The sequence below is a fragment of the Manis pentadactyla genome, chromosome 9, assembly GCF_030020395.1.
Source record: "Manis pentadactyla isolate mManPen7 chromosome 9, mManPen7.hap1, whole genome shotgun sequence".
Taxonomy (NCBI): domain Eukaryota; kingdom Metazoa; phylum Chordata; class Mammalia; order Pholidota; family Manidae; genus Manis; species Manis pentadactyla.
The window spans coordinates 22423205-22443766 of NC_080027.1; the positions used below are offsets into that span (position 1 = coordinate 22423205).

The 20562-nt window shown below is 36.1% G+C and overlaps 1 protein-coding gene and 1 pseudogene across 1 annotated transcript; both read right to left on the reverse strand.

Annotated features, from left to right (window-relative positions):
* Positions 1-2781: 2781 nt before the first annotated feature.
* LOC118931142 (olfactory receptor 5D13-like) lies at positions 2782-3822 on the reverse strand. The gene has a single exon (XM_036923337.2). The coding sequence runs from the start codon at positions 3756-3758 to the stop codon at positions 2808-2810; it is 951 nt and encodes a 316-aa protein (XP_036779232.2). The 5' UTR covers positions 3759-3822; the 3' UTR covers positions 2782-2807.
* Positions 3823-17736: 13914 nt separating this feature from the next.
* Positions 17737-18632, reverse strand: LOC118931141 (olfactory receptor 5D13-like; annotated as a pseudogene).
* Positions 18633-20562: the final 1930 nt, after the last annotated feature.

Consider the following 20562-nt stretch of genomic DNA (forward strand, 5'->3'; position numbering starts at 1 on the left):
CGTTTAGTACCAAGTCTGACAGTAGTGGAGTCCAGGAGTGTCTGTTTCCCCACTCATTCCTCTTTTAATTCTTACTGCTATGACTAAGTGGTATTATTTTTAAACCCTTTTATTATTTTTTTTTGAAATCTAAGAAACAGATCAAGTGGGCAGCAATGGACATGTGGGTACAATTTGAGATGTCAATGGGGAGCTCAGCCCTCTTTCTAGGATCTCCTCTAGGCCGTGACCATCTCAATTCAGCAATTGCTGTCCTTCAATAAATTGTTGTTGTTTTTCCCTTTGCCTTCTCATTATTATCCGGCTCCTTCTTACCTCAGGTTGGTGTCTATGGAGGACTTAGCAAACTGCCATCATTACTCAAGTGGATTATGCAGCCAACTTCTCTTAGGGCTGCCAGCCTGCACTGTGAGAACATCTCTTTTTCCCTTGATTATTCTGGTTATTATGACTGTGTTTGTCTCTGAAAACTTTGATTTCTCCCTAGTAGGTAAATTATCTAATCTAATCTTTCCTGCTCAGATTTATCTAAAGCCTTACCCTAGCTATTCCCAGGTATTTATACCAATATTCTCAACTTATAAGGAACAACACATGCTCATTTATTCCCTGGCTTATTTAATTTTTCTTTTCTTTTACCTGGAATATTCTCATTTTCTAGTGTACTCATTTAGCATGTGCAATATATAAAGTGTTCAATGAAAACTACAATCACGAAGAAATGTCTCCTTTTCACTCTGACATTTTCCACATTCTTGGTGGATACATTACTGTCAGGAAGTCAAAATTTTATGATATATGGTGTTCACTACTACTTCCTACATAGTATTCTTATCTCCTTTCTACAAGATTTTGAGATGTTGAGGCCATTTTCAGATTTTCTAATATTCTTTCAAAATTTTTCGGTATGACTCTACTATGCTAGGCACATGGTGGATAGCTTCAAAACAAAAAGCAGGATGACACCCCTAAGAAGGGGGAAGAGATCAAAGCTCAGCACCATAAGCCCTTGGTAAGACAGGCTCAGGAGATACTTTGGCAGTTAGACTAACAAAGTCATGTTCCCTGCCTCAAAGTTTGCAGGCCTTCCCTGTCCCTTATATAAATGAAAGATAACACAAAATAAATCACTCAATCTAAAACCAACTCACCTGAAGATCCTGTTTCTATTATTAATAGACTCCAAGAAGTTTCCACTCAGAATTCAAACATTATTGAAAATATTAAAAAGTTGATACATATAGCAGGAGAGTCAACAATAAATTTTAATTAGTATGATGGGAATATATTTCTTTATTAATATTCAGTAAAACTCAGAGAACAGAGAGAGAAAAAGAGAGCAATATGAATCTGACTCCTAGGAGCAAAATACAGGGCTTATGTATACCTCAATGACTTCAGGGATTTAGACCCTAGAGAAGTTTTATTGAATATTTCTTTTTATATCACAAACTAAGAAATTGGACTGAATATGTTCTTCTGTGGCATTTTACAAAAATGTAATTTCTTCTAGGTCACTGGAAATGATGCTTCATCAAGCTTACTTCATCAATTTCTTTTAAACATTTAATTATGGAAAATATACAAATTGACTTAGAAGACATGGCGACTACAGTAAACAGCAAAAAAGATAACTCAGCTAAAATGAAACCATTAAGAGATAACCACTATTAACATTTGCTATGTGATTTTTCTGTCTTTTTCTGTGTATAATGTGTATGTGTCTTAAGATGTATAAGCAACATAACTTGGATCGTGGCTTTTTCATTTAACATAAATAATCATTATTGTCATTGTAAACATTGATTTACCTCATGGAAACTCATTTCCAAATATGGGCAGTCCATTCTTCCAAGCGTATATTAATACAGTTGAATAATATAACCTCACTATACCCACATTGTCCTAAAAATGGCAAATGAATTTTGGAAACAAGTTTACTGTCCTAAACCACTTTTACCCAACCCACTGGTTCCTCTCCACCCAAAAATCAACCAATATAGGTCCACCTTTGTTTTCCCTGTCATTTATGTTAATAGTTACATATAGTATAAAGTAAAAGTTAAGGCTTATTTATCCGTATAGATACCCAGTTGTCTCAGCGTTGTTTGATGAAATTCTCTAATTCAATTCTCCATTGAATTTGAATGGTATATTTTGTTGAAATTTAGATGACCAGGTGTGCTTCAGTCTATTCTGGGACTCTATTATTTTAATATCCCACTGCCTTGACTAATCAAAAAATTACATGGAATGAAATAGGATATGAATTTAAAGAAAGAAAAATATTTTATTCAATTTTGTTTACTTGTAAGCAGGCTATGATTTTCATGAATAAAGATCAACATCTACCCTTGAATACAATAAATAGCAAAGGATTGTTTGCTGAAAAAGATACAGTAAGGTAACAAACACATTTATCAAAGCCATCTCTGGAGTAGGCTTCCTGATTATAATTCTAGGAAGCCACCCTGGACCTACACATATTTGATGAGCTGGGAATTAGTTTAACTTTGGAAAGACACATATAAAATTATACTATATATGGTGAAGTGTTTAAAAATGATTTATAAAGATTGCAAAAGATGGTCCCAAAATTATATTTTTTATATTTAGGTTTACACATAGCTTACAGTTATGTCACTAAGCATTGATGCATGCAACAATCAGTCATAGAAAGTTGTGCTGCCATAAATATATTAACTATTAGTCTAATGCTTAAATTATCTGAGTTATCAGTTGCATTGCAATTGAGCAATATGTAGCCTGACGAATAAATTTTTTTCCAAAATAAAATAATCTCACACTCATCTTGAGCAACAAAGCAATTTTGAGAGAAATAATTTTCTGCATGTGTCTTTCACATCTTTGTTCCTAAGGCTGTAGATCAAGGGGTTCAGCATGGGGATTACCACAGTGTAAAACGCAGAAGCCACTTTAACTATGAGCCAAGAAGTTTTAGGATTAGGGATACAGTAAAGGAAAAGGATGGTTCCATGGAAGATAGTGATGGCTGTCAGGTGGGAGGCACAGGTGGAGAAAGTTTTCCAGCGCCCACTTGCAGAAGGCATCCTCATAACAGTGATAAAAATGAGTACATAGGATGTCAAAATAATTATCAGGCTGCTCACCTCATTGAATATGGCAATAATAAAACACAGCATCTGGCTTATATAGGGGTTAGAGCAGGAGACAGAAACAATTACAGAGTGGTCACAAATGAAATTATTTATGATATTAGACTCGCAATAAGATAATGCAAGAAGAAAATATGTGAGCATCAGGGAACACATTATACCCCATGAGTAAGAACCAGCCACCAGCAGAGCACAGAGCTTCTGGGACATAGCGGTGGCGTAGAGTAAGGGGTTACAAACTGCCACAAAACGGTCATAGGCCATTGCTGCTAACATGAAAGTCTCTGTGACTCCAAAGAGACAAGCAAAACAAAATTGCATAATGCAACCAGAAAAAGAGATGGTTCTATCTTCTACAAGCAAGTTCTCTAGCAATTTTGGTGTAACTGTGGAGGAATAACAGAAATCTACAAAGGACAAGTGACTAAGGAAAAAGTAAATGATCGTGTGAAGCTTTGGATTGATCTTGATGATGACTATCACGCCCAAATTCCCCACCACAGTGACTGTGTAGACAGACAAGAAAGCCAGGAACAGTGGAACCTGGAGCTCTGGATATTCTGAAAAACCCAGGAGAACAAAAGTGGGTATGATACTTTGATTTCCTTCAGATAACATCATGATTCCTGTTGAATAAAGAGCCAAAAGGTTATTTCTGAAAAACAGAACTTAATAAAAAGGGAAAACAGAGAGCAGAAAGGGGCTTCACATATCTCTGTGAAGTGGGCATAGAACAGCAATTCTCAAAGTGTGGTCCCCGAACAAGTAGCAGAGAAACACCTGAGAATTTGCAAGGAATGCAAATTTCTTAGCCCCACCAACTTTCCTGAATAAAACGCTCTGGCATGGGGCCCACAATTCTTGATTTAACCAGCTCTCCAGGCGAGTTTGTTGCATGCTACATTATGAGAACCACCAGCATAGAAAATATGCAGTAATCTTTCCATTGATTAAAATTCAGTCTTTGTTAGTATTATTAGTATAGAACCTAAAACATGAGTTTAGAACACAAAGAAATTGTAAAAAAACAGAAGAGAGATAGACCACAATCACAGAGTACCTTGCTACAGTTCTAAGAATTATACCAAGGACCAAGCTGATCATTTGATATTGCAAATGGCACCACACAGATCTTAGTCTTAATTGTTTTTATATTTTTTTTGCCTTTTCTAGGCACAATACAGGATTAAATACCCATAGAATTTATTAGTTAGAACAAATCTTAAAATGGATCTCGTCCATGCCTTTTACCTCATGCTTGAGATTTCCTTACAGAATCTTACCATGGAATGGTCATGGGGCCTCAGCTAAGCTTCCATTGTAATTACACCACCAGTGTAATGCTATTGCCTCCTGGGGCGATTTTGTGGGTCTTTTACTGATATTTTGCTTAACATTCATCATTTGATTAATTAAAATTGAATTTTTGTTAACTATTAATGTTTTAGGTCATCCATTCTGATATATATTATAAAATTTATAAACACATAATATAGAATATGAATGATACACATATGATCTTTTTTTAGAAACAGAACATAAGTATCTTATATTTGCCAACAATAATTCTACACAAAATTCGTTTTATCATATAATGAAAATTATTTTCTTCACTAATAAAAAGTAAACCCTCTCTTATGATGAGGTAAACTTAGGGAAGATAAGGAAGTAAGAGCCTTAAGTCCATAAAATGAATGAGATATAGCCCAAGATATAGACTTAAGCCTGTAGCAGAATTAGATGGATGGTCTGTTCCATCTTAGCTTTTTCCGAAACAAATGTCAGGCTCCAGATTCAGCAACATGAGTGCCTACCTTTATAAAAACTACAAGCAACCTCAGAAATAAAGCATCCATAATCAGCATATATTTTTCAATAGCGATTTACATTGTAAATATCAACTATATGCAGGTCATTTAAATAAATGAGTTCCCTTCAACATTTAAACATAAGCAAAACCCTAGCATGTTAGGGAGAGTGCTACTATTGTTCTGGCTTATTTGTATACATATTAGAAATATGAAAATCAATAAGAAAAAGATACTCAGAAAAGAAGTGATATCCAGACCCTAGCAATTTCAAATGATTTTTGTGAAAATCAATGGATTAGGATTAGGTAACTCAAATCGAAACCTGCTTTAGGTGATTTCAAAATCAGCAAACATCCCATAAATTTTCTGCGACTTCACAATTATTCACTGCTGCCAATTTCTGTAATGTAAAATTTACTGAGAAATGCTTCATGCCCAGTTGGTGACAATTAGAATGTATCTGACCATAAAAAGGGTCATCTACAATTTTTGGAATAATCTGTATGAGCTGGAACTCCATGTTTTCCACATAAATTGAAAGATACCAAAAGAGAAATGAACTGACCTGCCTGAAACCAGAACTCAATTTATTGAAGATTTATTTTTATGATGATAAATCTCAAAAATCAAGCATTCTTTCTTCCATTTCTCTTCTCAGTAATCAAACATTCTTTTAGATGACAACAGGCTTGAGGTTTGTAACAAAAGTGGTAGTATATTTCAATAGGTGTGCCAGTAAAATGGCATTTTATTTCCAGGACACAAGAAATTTCAGAGAATACAAAGAAAAAACTGAAGCTTGAATCCATACTCTAAATTCTGCCAAACTCTGGGTCTTATATCTGCCTCTATAACCATGAAGACTAGACTACAGAGAATTTTAACTGGAGTATTACTCAGTGGGCCACAAACCAAACAATTAGTTGGGTCATGTCTCTTGTGTCATTGCAGTAGATGCATTTTCTTCTAAGTTATTAGGGCTAATTACCACATCTATTCCACATTAATTGCTTTTAGATTTGAATTACTGAAATAAACATACTCACTGAAGAAAACATGATCTGTAGAATTTGAAATAAGAAAATTTAAAAAAAGAATGATCCAGAAATAGCTGTTTTTCACCAACTACATTTTAAATTCCAAATTCAAGTTTACAGTGGAAAAACTTGGCGTGGGTCAAATGAAATCAACATGGCTGTTGTGTTAAGAAAGAGAGTTTATTCAGTCTTACTGAGTGCAAGGACCCTGGATGACAGTTGATCAGAGAGAGTTCTGATCAAATTGTTCCTTCGGAGACAATGTATATGCATTTTACAGCGGGTGATCCATGCAGGAAAGATGTTGCATGAGTCAATATATCAAAGCAGTGTGCCAAGGGTACATTGGGGTATTGTCTTAAAATAATTTTTTATGCACATTATTGTGTCACCTACATGTAGTATGATTAGAATTGCACAACATTCTACAGGATACCCAGCCAGTACTCCTTAGGACTGTCCAAGTCAAAAAGAACAAGAGTCAAAAAAACTCTCACAGATCTGAGGATACTGGGGACCCGACTAAATGCAATGTAGCACCCTGGACTAGATTCCAGAAAAGAAAGAGGGCATTAATGGAAAAAATTGATGGAATCCAAATAAAGCGCAGAGTGTAGGGACCATAATGTATTAACATTTCTGTTCTTTTAATTTTATTTTATTGTGGTAAGAACACTTAACATGAGATCTGCCCCCTAAGGAGATTTTTAATTGTACAAAACGGTGTTGTTAACTACAGATACAACTTTGGACAACAAACCTCTAGAACTTACTCATCTTACTTAATTGAAACTTTATGCACAATGATTTGTAACTCTCCATTTCTCACTCCCCCAGCCCCTGGCAACTCTCATTCCACTCTTTGGTTCTATGAATTTGATTATTCTAGATACCTCATATAAGTGGAATCATGCAACATTTGTCCTTCTACGACTGGCTTATTTCACTTACCATACTGTCCCCAAGGCTCAGAAATGTGGTCATACATTGCAGAACTTCCTTTTTTTTCAAGGCTGAATTGTACTCCTCTGTATGTCTACTCCATGTTTGCTTGTCCATGGAATTTAAGTTGTTACCACATATTGACTATAATGAATAGTTCTGCAGTGAACATGGGAATGTTAATATCTCTCCGCAATTTTGTTTTTAGTTATTTTGGGTTAATGTCCAGAAGCAGGATTTCTGGATCATATAATACTTCGACCTTTAATTTTGTGAAGAACCCCCACACTGTTTTCTACAGCAGCTGCTGCACTTTGCATTCGCACCAACAGTTTACAAGGGTTCCGATTTCTCCATATCCTTACCAACACTTGTCTTTCATTTTTGTGTTCTTTATTTCTTTTTGTAATAGCCATCCTGACTGGTGTGAAGTACTATCTCATGGTGGTTTTGACTGGCAGTTCGCTGATGATTAGTGACACTGAGCATTTTTTTAAACATACCCATTGGCCATTTGTATATCTTCTTAGAAAAAAAAATGCCTAAACCAATATCCTTAGCCAACTTTTTGAGTGATTAATTCCCTTGAGTTGTATGAGTTCCTTGTGTATTGGAAAGTATCCTCTATCAGATATCTGATTTGCAAACATGTTCTCCTATTCTGTAGGTAAGCTTTTCATTCTATTTGTTTCCTTTGCTGTGCAGAAGCTTTGACAAATGTACGATGGTAATTGCATAAGATGTTTAAAATGTGGAAGATGTTTCATTGAGAGAGGAGTGTATGGGAACTCTGATACAACTTCTGCAACTTATTTTGTAGATCAGAACTTATTAAACATTTTAAAATTTATTTTAAAATGTCAACATTCACATGAATAGGCTCATTTCATTGAATCTCCTCCATCACAGTGAGCCCTGCTTTATGCCAAGACCCATCACCTCTGAGCTGAAATAATGCAGGTTTAACAAGTTGCCTCTCAACATCCACTTTTACCCCCACATTGAATCATTTTTGCTACCATTTGCCAGACTTAGTTTTTAGTGTCTTTGGTTGTGGGTGTGTTGGGGTTGGGAGATAGGGGATAGTAATGAACATTTTTGAACTCTAAATTACTAATTAAATAAGAACTCATTTAATGACTGTAAACCTAATACTATTTCCTAATAATACACACATTTCACAAAGTAGTATACAGGACATGACAAGTTTAATTCCCTAGGTCATAAAGTTGGTAGGTGGAGGAGTCAGGATTTAAATACCACCCTTTCATGTAAAGAGCTACTGCAAAATCGCCCAGCCTGAGGACATACTTCAGTCATAACAATTCTCTTAAGGTTGTGCTAAGGTTTTATTTCTTTCCTTGTATATTTCTCTACCACACTCTCAACCCTACATAATAGTGTATTTTATTTAGCTAGTATGTAGATCAGCTATGTATTCAAAAATACTTGTGAAATGAAAAGAGGAAAATCAATCTTATATAATTTTAGCCATTTATATATGTAAATCATAATTGCAATGTACAAGGCAATTCTTACATATCATCTCCCTTATTTCTTAAAATAAAGATGGAATTATCATGAGATTCTAGTGTGCATTTTGTCATAGAACATGATTTTCATAAAGAAACTTACATTCTGAATATTAACACTCTGGGAGTTATAAGTATTCCCAGCCTGCATTACTAATTAAAGGCAGGAACTGAACCATTCCCCAGACTGTTAATTCTCTGTAGTATTTGTAACGCCTCCCAATTCCCCACAAAATACAACACAATAGAAAATTTCTGGAAATCCAAGCTACTTACAAGTGAGAAGATAATCAAAACCTAAAAATAGATTGAAAGTTCATAACTTCATGAAATAAGCTGAGTAAAATAGAATATTGCCAGAAATGGTTAAAAACTTAGTGAAGCAAAAGTGACATACTAGGTTATGGTTCAAAGAAGGCAACAGTAATTCAAAAATTCTTTTAAGAATGGAGATAAATCTCAATGATATTTCAGTTCATTTTTTACAGGTCCAACACAATCTGGCTATTGAATTGTATACTGGTATTTTTAATATAATATATATGCAATCTGCAGTACACACATCAAATATTTAAATACCAAAATACCCAAAGTACAAATATGTTAATACATATTTATATCTATGTAGTATCTGTATATATAGATACCAATCAATCAACGCACAAAAAGAGAAAGATAGAAACATATTTTGATGATCATAAAATTTGGGGCCATGCCAACAGTTTTTAGTCATCCATTTTTGCATTAAAACCATTTCTGTAAATTAAATGAAATGGTCTTTTATTAGATAATACATTTACCTAGTGTGATTCCACAGACAGGTTTTTTTTTTAAAAATCTCCCACAGGCTTCTCTCCCTCCACCTATCAGTTTTTCCACCCAAGGGAACCACTGTTTCCTGTTTCTTTTGATTCATCAAGAAATAATAGTGCATTTATATGCTCATACCTACACATATACACTTGCAGAAATGACATCAAATTAAGGCTATGGTGTGGTTCTTGCTCAATTTGTCTCCAACATTTTATTTTGGCGATATACATATATATATATATATATATATATAAGTATATGCAGGATACTATCAAATATAAGTATATATAAAAATGACTTAACATTCTTAATCACCATTACATGGTATGTTTGTTTCCAAACTACCATAATTTACTAGCCAAACATGTATTAATAGGCATTTAAGGTTATCTAGTCTTTTGCTTTTATAAATAATACTTCAAAAAAATCCAAATGTATATCTCTTTGTTTTGTTTTTCAAAATATAAGTTCTCAGAAGTAGAACTGCACATCATAGGCATATTTTCTTAGGATAGCTATGACTAAATTACTCCCTAAAATTGCTCTCTAACTCTACCAGCTTGCACTCGCACCGGCAGCGTGAGTCGTTGGTTACCCACGGCTTGCTGGGATGGGCTCAGGGATTCACCAGGCACATCCCTCTGCAAGGACAGGCTTGTCCTGCCGGCCGGCCGCTCCCTCAGGCTCAGCCTCGCTGTGGAAGAGCCACTGTGCCTTCATGACAGATCAGGCATGGCCCAGGGGCTCAGCTGCCCAGAAAAAGAAAATAAAATGTCCCAATTATCTTATCAGAAATCTTCAGTGTAAAACCCAAATATCAACTGTCTTCTTTTTTATCTCATTCAGAGAAGGGGTTTGTTGAATGTGTGGAAGAAACGGCAGCATCACACGGTGCCATTTAATCGAGAACATGGATTTAGGAAGCAGATCCCATTAGATGGAGTTCACCATCTGCCACTTACTGAATACGTAGTTTTAGAAAATTGTTTAATTTCAACAGCCTCAATCTGATTGTCAAGAAAATGTGCTAGGTCATTTAATGTTTAGTGTGAACATCTTAAATGCCTTTAAAATATTTGAGAACAAATTCTGCACTTGCTTAAAGCTTCCTCAAATATCAACTCCCTTCCATCTTAATGTTTTTATGCCATTAATCTCCAAGAAAATAGCATCAGTTCCAAGTCTGGAAAAGATCTCTGCAGTGCAAATTCAGAAAGCTATTTTTAAAAGACTTGTATATCCTGGGCTCATTTTAATTTTAGATTTTTCACTCAATCTGGGATTCACAATGTTTCCATTTTTAATCCACTGATCTATAATCTTCCCTTTTCCTTGCTTTCCTAACCCCATCTGGTTCTTCCTCTCTTTTTGCCATCTCATACTTGTCATTGCGGGAAAGACAATCAAGGAAAAATGAAAAAAAGAGAAATATTTAAAATGTACCTCCTTTTTTATTTCTACTGCTATCAATTATTTACTCATCTGGATGAAAGATTTCCAGCTGTCCTATCAAACTGCAGCCAATCTGTTAAATTCACTTTTGCTGACTCTCACTCAGCCTTCCATGCAATAGTGTGTTTTTGAAAGTATTTTGTATGAAATGAATTAAACTGGAACTCTTCAGCCTGGATTTCTGTAACTCCAGAAGCTATATAACCACATCCTTTTGTTGTACAAAAACAAGCGATTTACATCCTCTAATTTTCCACTGTTCATCCCTCTGAAATGGTACCTTTTCCCCTTGTTTTACCATGTGTCATCATTTCACGAGTTACTCTACAACTCTTCCAAGAAAACGTTTCTGGGTGATCTAAATATCTGTTCTCTTACTCTATTTTCTTTCCACTTACATCACCATAATAGTTATACAATGCCTTGCATATTTCACTATCTTTTGGGTATTTGTGTGTGTGTTTGAGTATATTACCTTTTTCCCTGAAAATATCACTTCTTTAAGATAAGACTTACATTTAACATTTCTCTTATGACCCCCTAGTGCTCTTACCATAGCAATTAGAGATGTATTTTCAAATTTAGCTTAATGATCCTGGGAATGATGAAAATAGAATTTAGCCTGTTGAATATAAATGAAGTAAATATTGCTATGACTCAGCTTACATAGCTTTCTCCTGCCAAAAATTTGCTGAATTCTAATACCCCTCACATCAGAATGAAAAGATGATCCTGGGTTGAATCCATTCCTGATGTATTTATTATTTATTGAAGGTTTCCTTGCTAGTGTAATAAACTGCATACACATTCTGTCTCAGAATTGAAATTTTTGTTTAGATGTTTCCAGTCCTTTAGTCAGAGAATTAATGGTTCCTGCAAAATATAATTCAATAAAGATACCAAGAAATGTCATTTTTGCAACTGTCAAAAAATTGGGGGGAGAGCATAGAGATGCTTTTGGGGATAAACAGACATGGAAACTACAACCCATGATAATGTTTTACATTCAACTGCCTAATCTGGGGTCACAGACCCTGGATAATCCTGACAGTTTGTTGTTATAAGCTACAAATAAAATAATTAGATGAAAATTCCTCTTGTACAACTTAGAATATAATTTCTGCTAAATCATTAACATGTTGCTTTTTGTGCTTAAAAAAAATGATTTATCCCTATATAGAGATATATATACGCTTCTCCAAGACATGAAAAGAATTATAATCATATCTATTCCAATGACCCCAACATAATTATGGTTGATATGCTTTTTCAGTCTTTTTATTTTGCTTATGTCCTTGCACACTTATTTATATACAAATACATGTAGCACTACACTATGCATGTTTTTACGTTCAACCATTTAGGCTTATTGTCATGTCCTGAATAAGCAGGCCTTTAGCTGGGGATTGGGAAAGTGGAGATGTGTTACCCTCATCTATGCTATAAATCCAGCTGTATTCTTCAGTACAGCCATTGAGGTCAGAGCACTAATATTTTAAATCTATCCATGTGATTCCTGCACCTATACTCTAGGATATATATATCAGAAATAAAAGAAATTAGCCTTAAATGCTGACCCAATAAAATACTACCACACAACGAAGAATTAGGAGAAGTGCAAGTTGCAGTGCTCCAAAATCGTGTGACTGTGGACTATCTATTGTTAAAAGAACATATGGGATGTGAACAGTTCCCAGGAATGGGTTGTTTTAATTTGTCTGATTTTTCTCAAACTATTCAAATTCAGTTAGATAATATCCACCATATTATTGATAAGTTTTCACAAATGCCTAGGGTACCTAACTGCTTTTCATGGTTTCACTGGATATGGCTGGTAATTGTAGGTCTGTTTTTGTTATGTATCTGTATTCCTATTCTGTTAATGTGTGTACGCAATTTAATTAGTAGTTTGTTAAAACCTATACATGCTTATGTTACTCTACAAGAAGTTATGTCAAAGAAATAATCAATCTTCCCATGTTTTCTTCTGCCTGCTACTTCTATAGCTTTTCTTCTTCCTTCCTAATTACAACCCTTTAGTAGAATTTGTGCCTCATATCGAAAATTACCAAGTATCATAATTCTTCCAAGTGGTAAAGATACCTCAAGACAAATGCTGGGCATAGAAGCCACAGGGCATAAATATGCAAAGAAGTAAAAAGCTAACCTTTTCAAAGAATATTGTTCTCTCTCACTTACCAACTTTACATTTCCCTGTATGGCCCCGGAAGATGGCTGGTTAGCCAGAGATGGGTAAGATCCTCAAGGGAGGAACAACCTAAGACAGGCACAGTTGCAGGGGGGCCATCAGGTGAGAAATTGGGGATCAACAGAGGTGAGGCTTAGAACCTCACCCCCACTGTTTTGAGAAAAATCTTCAGCATCCGTGGATGTTTTGTTGCCCTTGTCTAGCTTGCATTAATACTTAGTCTATAGGCACAGATCTGATCATCTACATTTGCCCTCTTACAGCACTAAATTATGTTTTCTACCTTTATCTTGCATCTACCTAACCACTTCAGCATTTTATTTAAAAAAAAAATATGGGAGAAATGTGGGATTCACATATAAATCAAGTATAAAAATCACATGGATAATCAAAAAAAAAGCACACTCAGAAAAAGTTCTGACACAAGGAGGTGTCAAGACATATGGTTAAGTTGTAGAGTAGCACAGACAGTGCAGTACTGTTCTATATTAAGTAACTAGATTTATGAATAAATAAAACTATTTCTATGTGCATATATACACATATGTCAAAAGCCTAGGAAAGTCCTCAAAGGCTACACACCCTAATAATCATCTCTGGAGAAAAGAGTGGGAAAGAGCCAAAGGGTTGTTTTATATTAACTTAATTAAAATATTCAAATGTTTTAATATGAAACTATATTCATATATTATCTAATTAAAAATAGCCATGTGTTCACATGAGGTTTGCATGTGCCTCCATCATATTCTAAGAAAACTCATTCCCCACTGAGACAGTGGCACAAAATACTCTGGTCACAGGACACATGGCCTCAGGCATATGTGTTTATTCCTGACACTAGCTTTAGAATTGACAGTGTTCTTATAGGGAAAAATGGAAGTTCCATGGCCAGGATCCTCACCTGATCCTAATCTACTCACCCACTATGTACGTACAATGATGTAATACTTAGCTTGCACTCCCATTGGCGATATGCCATTACTGCCTGTGTTGCTATAAAAAGAGCTCCACCTGGTGCTAAGTGCAGAGGAGAGCAGAGGCTGGAGGTGAGAGCAGAGCCTGGAGTGGAGGCAGCACCTGAGGCAGAGGCAGAGGCAGAGACAGAGACAGAGACGGACTTGCTACTTGCAGACTGCCCTGGAGGCAGACGGGATTCTAGCACTTGACCTACCACAGTGAGAATAAAGCTTGGTATAAGCCCCTTTAAAAAAAAAAAAGTCATGTTGAAGCTTGATGATGGATCTATAGCGGTTCCTTACCCTAATATCTCAAATATATGATTAAATTTTAAATAATAAAAGTTTTTCAACTGAATAAATTGTTTAAAAAAAAACTACTACCACACAGGTCCCTGATTAAGAAATCTTGAGATAGGCACTTATGTAGGGACGTTTGAAACTGAGTACACAACCTATTCAAGTGATTGAAAATTCCGGTGCAGACAGTATTTGAAGATTTAGCTAAATTACTGGCCAAAAATTAGGCAGCTAATTAAGGTTAATGCTTGCCAGTGTAAGTTATTTTTTAAAAGACAATGCCTAAGAAAAAAAAAAGGGCTTAGCTATGTGAGCATCTATGATTGACTCACAACTTGACTGGGCCACAAGGTGTCCAGATAGTTGCTCTCTGTTCTCTAGACAGTGGGTGGGTGTCAATCAATTCCTCTTGCTACTCTTCTCAAAATGGTTCACCAGCTTTTTCCTGCCTTTGAATCCTAATGAAAACATTGGCCCTTTCTGGGTGTGCTGACCTTCAGACTGGAACTTCATCATCGGTTCTCCTGGGTATCCAGCTTGCTGACTCACCCTATAGATCTTGAGACTTGTCAGCCTCCTTAATTGCATGAGTCAATTGCTGATGAGTCTCTTTATCACATACATATGATATACACATATATATATGATCTCTCAAATATATATATACACACATGCATATACACATCTTATTGGTTCTGTTTCTCTGAAATAATAACACAAGTGTAAATTTTATCAAATGCCCTTACTACATATAATAAAATGAACTTGTATTTTTCTCCTTTAATTAGTGTGGTAGATTATATTAGTGAATTTAAATGATACATCATTACATTCCCAGAAAAATGTATACCACTTTTTGTGTATTGCTGAATTTAACATTAAAACTTTCGGTATTTCTGCATCTGTAAGTGTTAACTGTCCCATGATAACCAAGAATTACTAAAAAATACTTTCTAGATTTTGCTTCTCTCAGATCCACAGATATAGTTTTCTCAAGTACATTTTTTATTTACTGCCTTTAAGGCTAAGACTACATGGTCCCAAATTTCAGGGCTGAACTACATATTAAATCTACCAACAATTTGTCCTTGAATTTGAAAATCCTAGATATCTAGGCTGCAATAAGCAGGAAACACTATTAAATCTGATGTTCCTCATTGCCTGTCTCTAATGAACCATGTAGGTCCCTATTTTCTTTTTTAGGGCCTCTCTTACCTACTACGTTTAACAGCAGGAAACACCATGTAGGTAAATGTCATGTAATTCAATAATATAATGAAATATCTGTCCAACATCAGTCAATATATTCCTCATGCCTTCTTTCTTTAGTCAACACAAGAATGAGAAAATTGGCATTTACATAAACATGGTCTAGATTCAATTTTTATAATTATTACTCTACTAAGAAGCAAAAATTAAACTACAATATACATTGGCATTGTGTTATCCACAGCAACTGTCTTATGACAGGCCTTCAGGGAAAAAAGATGGCATTTATACCTACTACATCCAAAACTTTAAAGGAAGAGCATTATATAATCCATTTGTAGAAAAAATACAGCCTGTAACCATCACTTAATACAACCATTAGTGAACTCACTTATGTTACCTAATACATATTCAGCTTCATAGTTAAATACCTATTTTCAGGTTGAAAGTTCAACCTGAGGATTTCTGGAAAAAATTCCGCATTAAATTCATTTCTTTAAATAAATTGCACATTCAAGAGCATTTACCAAAATAAAAGAACGCCTGTTCTAAAAACAATTTTGCAACTATTCACTTTTTTTTGTTTATGTCTCGTTTTCCACTAAAGGACAGAAAAGTATTAGAGTACTAAGTTATAAGTCACATGACTTCAAAATCAATATTTAAAATGACACATTCCGTGTATTACCTTATAAACCTTATTGAATATGCCAAATATTCTATGTTGCATGCTCAAACCTTCCTAAATCCTTTTTGTGTTCTTAAAAGATCTTCAAGCCACACACACAATTTTAAAGTACCTGAAAGAAATATCTGTTGTTGATAAACAATTAAAAATTGAAGTAAATCCTTTTTTACTACGGTGATACACTCTGAGTGTAGAGAATTGTATTATATATCCCTAAACAGTAAGTTACATAAGACACCTGAGTTGGTATAAAGCATTATGGAAGAAGCATTCAATTTCCATGTGAAATTAAAACTCTCAATCATGGGAGGAAACAAGTAACATTTAAAAGACATTTAAATTAGAGCCAAAACACATGGCTATCTCCCCACTCTCTGCTTGAAAATCTGAATCATGATTAATAAGATAAAAATAGAAAAGGAGAGTTTTTATATTTCATCTCAACCAGTCATTTGCTTAAAGCAATCCAATGACCTGTCAATTATGAGAAAACTGGTAAAACCAGTCATATTCACATGTTATCTACTATCTGCCATTGAGTTATGCTGCACTATCAAGGAAGCATATGTTCAATGAGATAAATATTTAAAACAATCTTTGATAGATTTTGAGCCAAATTCTTCACTTTTCTCTATACCCTTGTCTTATGATTTTACAGCTCTATAGGAAGCAGATAATCACTTTGGGCTTAGCCATGTGATTTGCTTTGACTTATAAAATGTTAATAGATAAAACCCAAACAGGAAGTGGCAATATGATTTTGTTGGGGGCATACTTTATTGTGACTCAGCTTTCAACAGACTGCTGGCCAAATGGTGCAAGAAAGATAACATAATACAGACCCTTAGACTGAAAGTAGCTGACCTGGTTAGCTCAGTCTTGAAGTTCAAGTGACCCAGCTGGTATCAGCAGAATTAGCGCAGTGAAGTCATTGATTCAAAAGAATTGTTATTGTTGCATTCCACTGAAGTTCTTCATTGTTTCTTTTTCATCAGTAACTAATTCATGCCTGAGTAAGATCTGTGTATCATTATCAATATCCTGATTGTTATATTGTACCATCATGGAGGAAACCAAGTAAAGATATTGGAATCTCTCTGGATTGTTTATTGCAACCTAAAGTGAATCTAAAATCACCTCAATACAATTCTAAATAAATAAATAAATGCAAGCACATTTTAGGAAGATATATTTCTTATTTTTGTTTGCCTGGGTATCTTCCAATGCCAAGATGATTCCTGTGGAATTAAATATAACTTTTAGGTATTTAGGGCTCTATGTCAAGCAGCTCTTAATGTACTGTTTTTACATTATAAAGTAAACTTTCTCACAGTAAGATATTACTCTGCAGGTCATCTTGAAAATCCCACACTTCATATGACTTAAATTGAACTGAAATTTGACCTGCACAATCACATGGTCATGTATACTTACACAGAAACCTTTACATTCCTGTTTATGAATCAAACACTTAGTTTAAGTAGTCTGACTTTTCATTCCTAACATGACTTGTAATGTTAAAGATATTTTACTAAACATTAGAGTGAACAGGTAATAAGCTGTCAATTGCAAGGTTACCACAGATTCATGTACTGATTTGCTACTAAACACTCTTACCAGTACTCTCAAAAAGGAATAGTATTTCTAGCTTTACATTTTATCACAATAATTTAATGTTATCTTCTTGACCATCTCTTTCACATCTTTGTCCCTGAGGCTGTTGATCAGTAGGTTCAGCATAGAATAACCAGTTGTGTAAAAGGCAGAGGCCACCTTGACCATGAGCCATGATTTTGGAGTTAGAAACACAGGAGAGAGAAAAGATGGTCCCATGAAAAATGGTAGTGGTGGTCTGGTGGGAGGCACATGTGGTGTCCCCCATGAAAGCATCTTCACGACAGTGATAAAGATGAAAACAAAGGAAGTAAAAATGATCTTCAGGCTGCTTATTTCACTGAATGTGGCTTAGACTAAGATGATCTTCTGGCTAATGTAGGGGCCAGAGCAGGATGCAGAGACAATGGCAGCATGCTTACAGACAAAGTTGTTTATGATATTATTTCCTCTGAGGGATCACTCCAGTAGAAAGCAGGTAAGTGTCAAAGAGTATGTTGCACCCACCAACAAAGAACAGAGCTTCTAGGACATTGAAATTGTATAGGAAAAAGGGTTATAATCTGCCACAAATTGGCCATAGGCCATCACTGACAACATGAACATTTCTGTCATAAATATGCATGCAAAGAAGAATTGCCTGATGCATAGAGCAAAGGGATTGGTTCTGTCTTCCACAATCAAGTTTTCTAATAGTTTGGATGTAACCACTGTAGACTAACACAAATCAACAAAGGATGGGGGGCTGAGGAAGTACAGCATAAGGGGTATGGATTTCGGGATTGATCTTGATGATCACAATCATGCCCAGATTCCCCAGCACAGCGGGGCACCTGGAGTTCTGGATATTCTGAGAAGCCCAAGACGAGGCAAGTGACTTCAGTGCTCTGGTTTTCTTGATGTGTGTGGACAAAAGAGGAAAGCTGATTCATAGAAGTGAGAAGCAAAATGTGGAGGAGGCAGGTTAAAATGAGGAAATACTGAGCAGCTTAGTGATTATCCATAAAGAGTGTTGTAGAAAAAATTTAGTCTCAAACATTCCATTATTTTAAAGGTTACTAATGTCAAATTTGTTAGAATTTACTATTATCTAAGTTACAGAGTGAACAGGAAATTTGTACAAGTGGAATAATAAGGCAGTTGAGAAAGGAAGAAAATAGAGTTGGCCCTGTTAATATTTCAAATGATTGGATTCAGTATCCTCAGAGGCAGTTGGCTTCATGAGTTCATGGGGCAGGGGGGAACACATCTAGCTTTTTGCATGAATCTGAGTTTAGTTAAAATGCTTGTTGTCTTGGAGGGAACACATAAATTTCTACAATTTCTTCCCTGCCTAACCTGTTTAAATATGAGAAATTAGAACTCCAAAGAAAATTAATGACCCAGTGAAATGGTTGTTACACTTTTTTTTTTTTACTGTTGTTGCTATAGCTAATTCTGAATTTCCCATTCTGTGACCTTACATGTGGTCACACATTTCTCTCCCCATATTTTAGATATTCCTTGCAGGAATGATGCCCTTGATCAGCCACATTTACCTAATGATTGAAAATTATAAAATCAAATACCCTCTTTTGGTGTATTATAATACTAAATATTTAGAGAGATTTGTGGTCGAAATAAACTTAATTATATTATTTCCAGGCTATTTTTATTATGCTGGAGTTCTTTATACCACATCATTTTTAGATGGTCCACTTAGCCTACCTCAAAATCTCCAAGATGGGGCACTGAATCTAGAGGTATTACAGTGTGGTTTTTATATGCTTAGGGATTTTCTTGCATTGAACTGGGTTCAATTTGTTGAGAGACATTACGCATTACTACATTTTTACATTTCCCTAGCGAGGATCTGAAGGTAGGGCTGCCTCCACCACATTCACAGAAAGGCACTGGAGAGCTGAGGCAGCCCCACATAGAGTAAGTGCTAAAGAAATATTTGCAATCATTAAATAGCCAACGTCTATGGGCTGGGACTTGAACAAAGTGGGTTGAGTTTCAACAGCCACCTTGTGACTGGCAGGATTGTTACCATCTACTGTATCCCCAACAGTAACTCCTGCAGAGGAAACTGTGTCCCCACCCCATCTCAAGTCACCGGCTGGCCCCACCCCCATGCCCTGCTCACCCAGATCCCTCGGTGGCCCCAGGATCTCCCATGATCCCGAGGGCTCTGGGGCTCCTCTGCCAGCAGGGGCTCTGAGGACCCAACCAGGGCTGGGGCTCAAGGTCCCTCATCCATCTCTGTGTGGCCCCCCACCGCCTGTCTCCTAATGGCTGCTGACCTGGCTGTCACAGCTCATATCTGTGATGCTGTCCGCTAGGTGAGGGAGGTCCAGGCTGTCCTCTGAGAAGCTCTCCGGCTGTGTGGTGGGCATGAGACAAGAACCCCCCAGCCCAAAGCCTCCCTGATCTCAGGCCAAACTCCCACCTGGGACACAGCCCTCCAAATTGCAGTCCCAAGCAATGTAAACACTTTGTTCTTCATCCTTAATTTGACCCCTGACCTTCTAACCTCAACTTGGAGCTAAGGCTTGACCCCAGGATGAGACCTGACCATTGACACTTGCTTGACTCAAGGCTAAGCCGCCATGTCTGAGCAAAGCCTCTACCCTTGCCTCCAGCCGAAGAGAAGACCTCAATCCCCAAACCGACTGCCATAAAACCCATCTCACATGAGGTACAATGTCAGATTCTAACCTCTGGTCAAACTGCTGGGGCCAGAGGTGGATCACCCCTCATCTCCTTTAGCATTTTCCTGTCCTATTTCTTCCCATCCTCCATCCTTTAGAATAATGACTTTAGCCTCGGGAGCAGGCAGGCATGATTAACCCCCTTCCGTGGTTGACCAAACAGGCCCAG

Coding starts and splice junctions, on each gene's coding strand:
- LOC118931142 (XM_036923337.2), bottom strand. CDS start 3,758: ATGATGTTATCTGAAGGAAATCAAAGTATCATACCCACTTTTGTTCTC.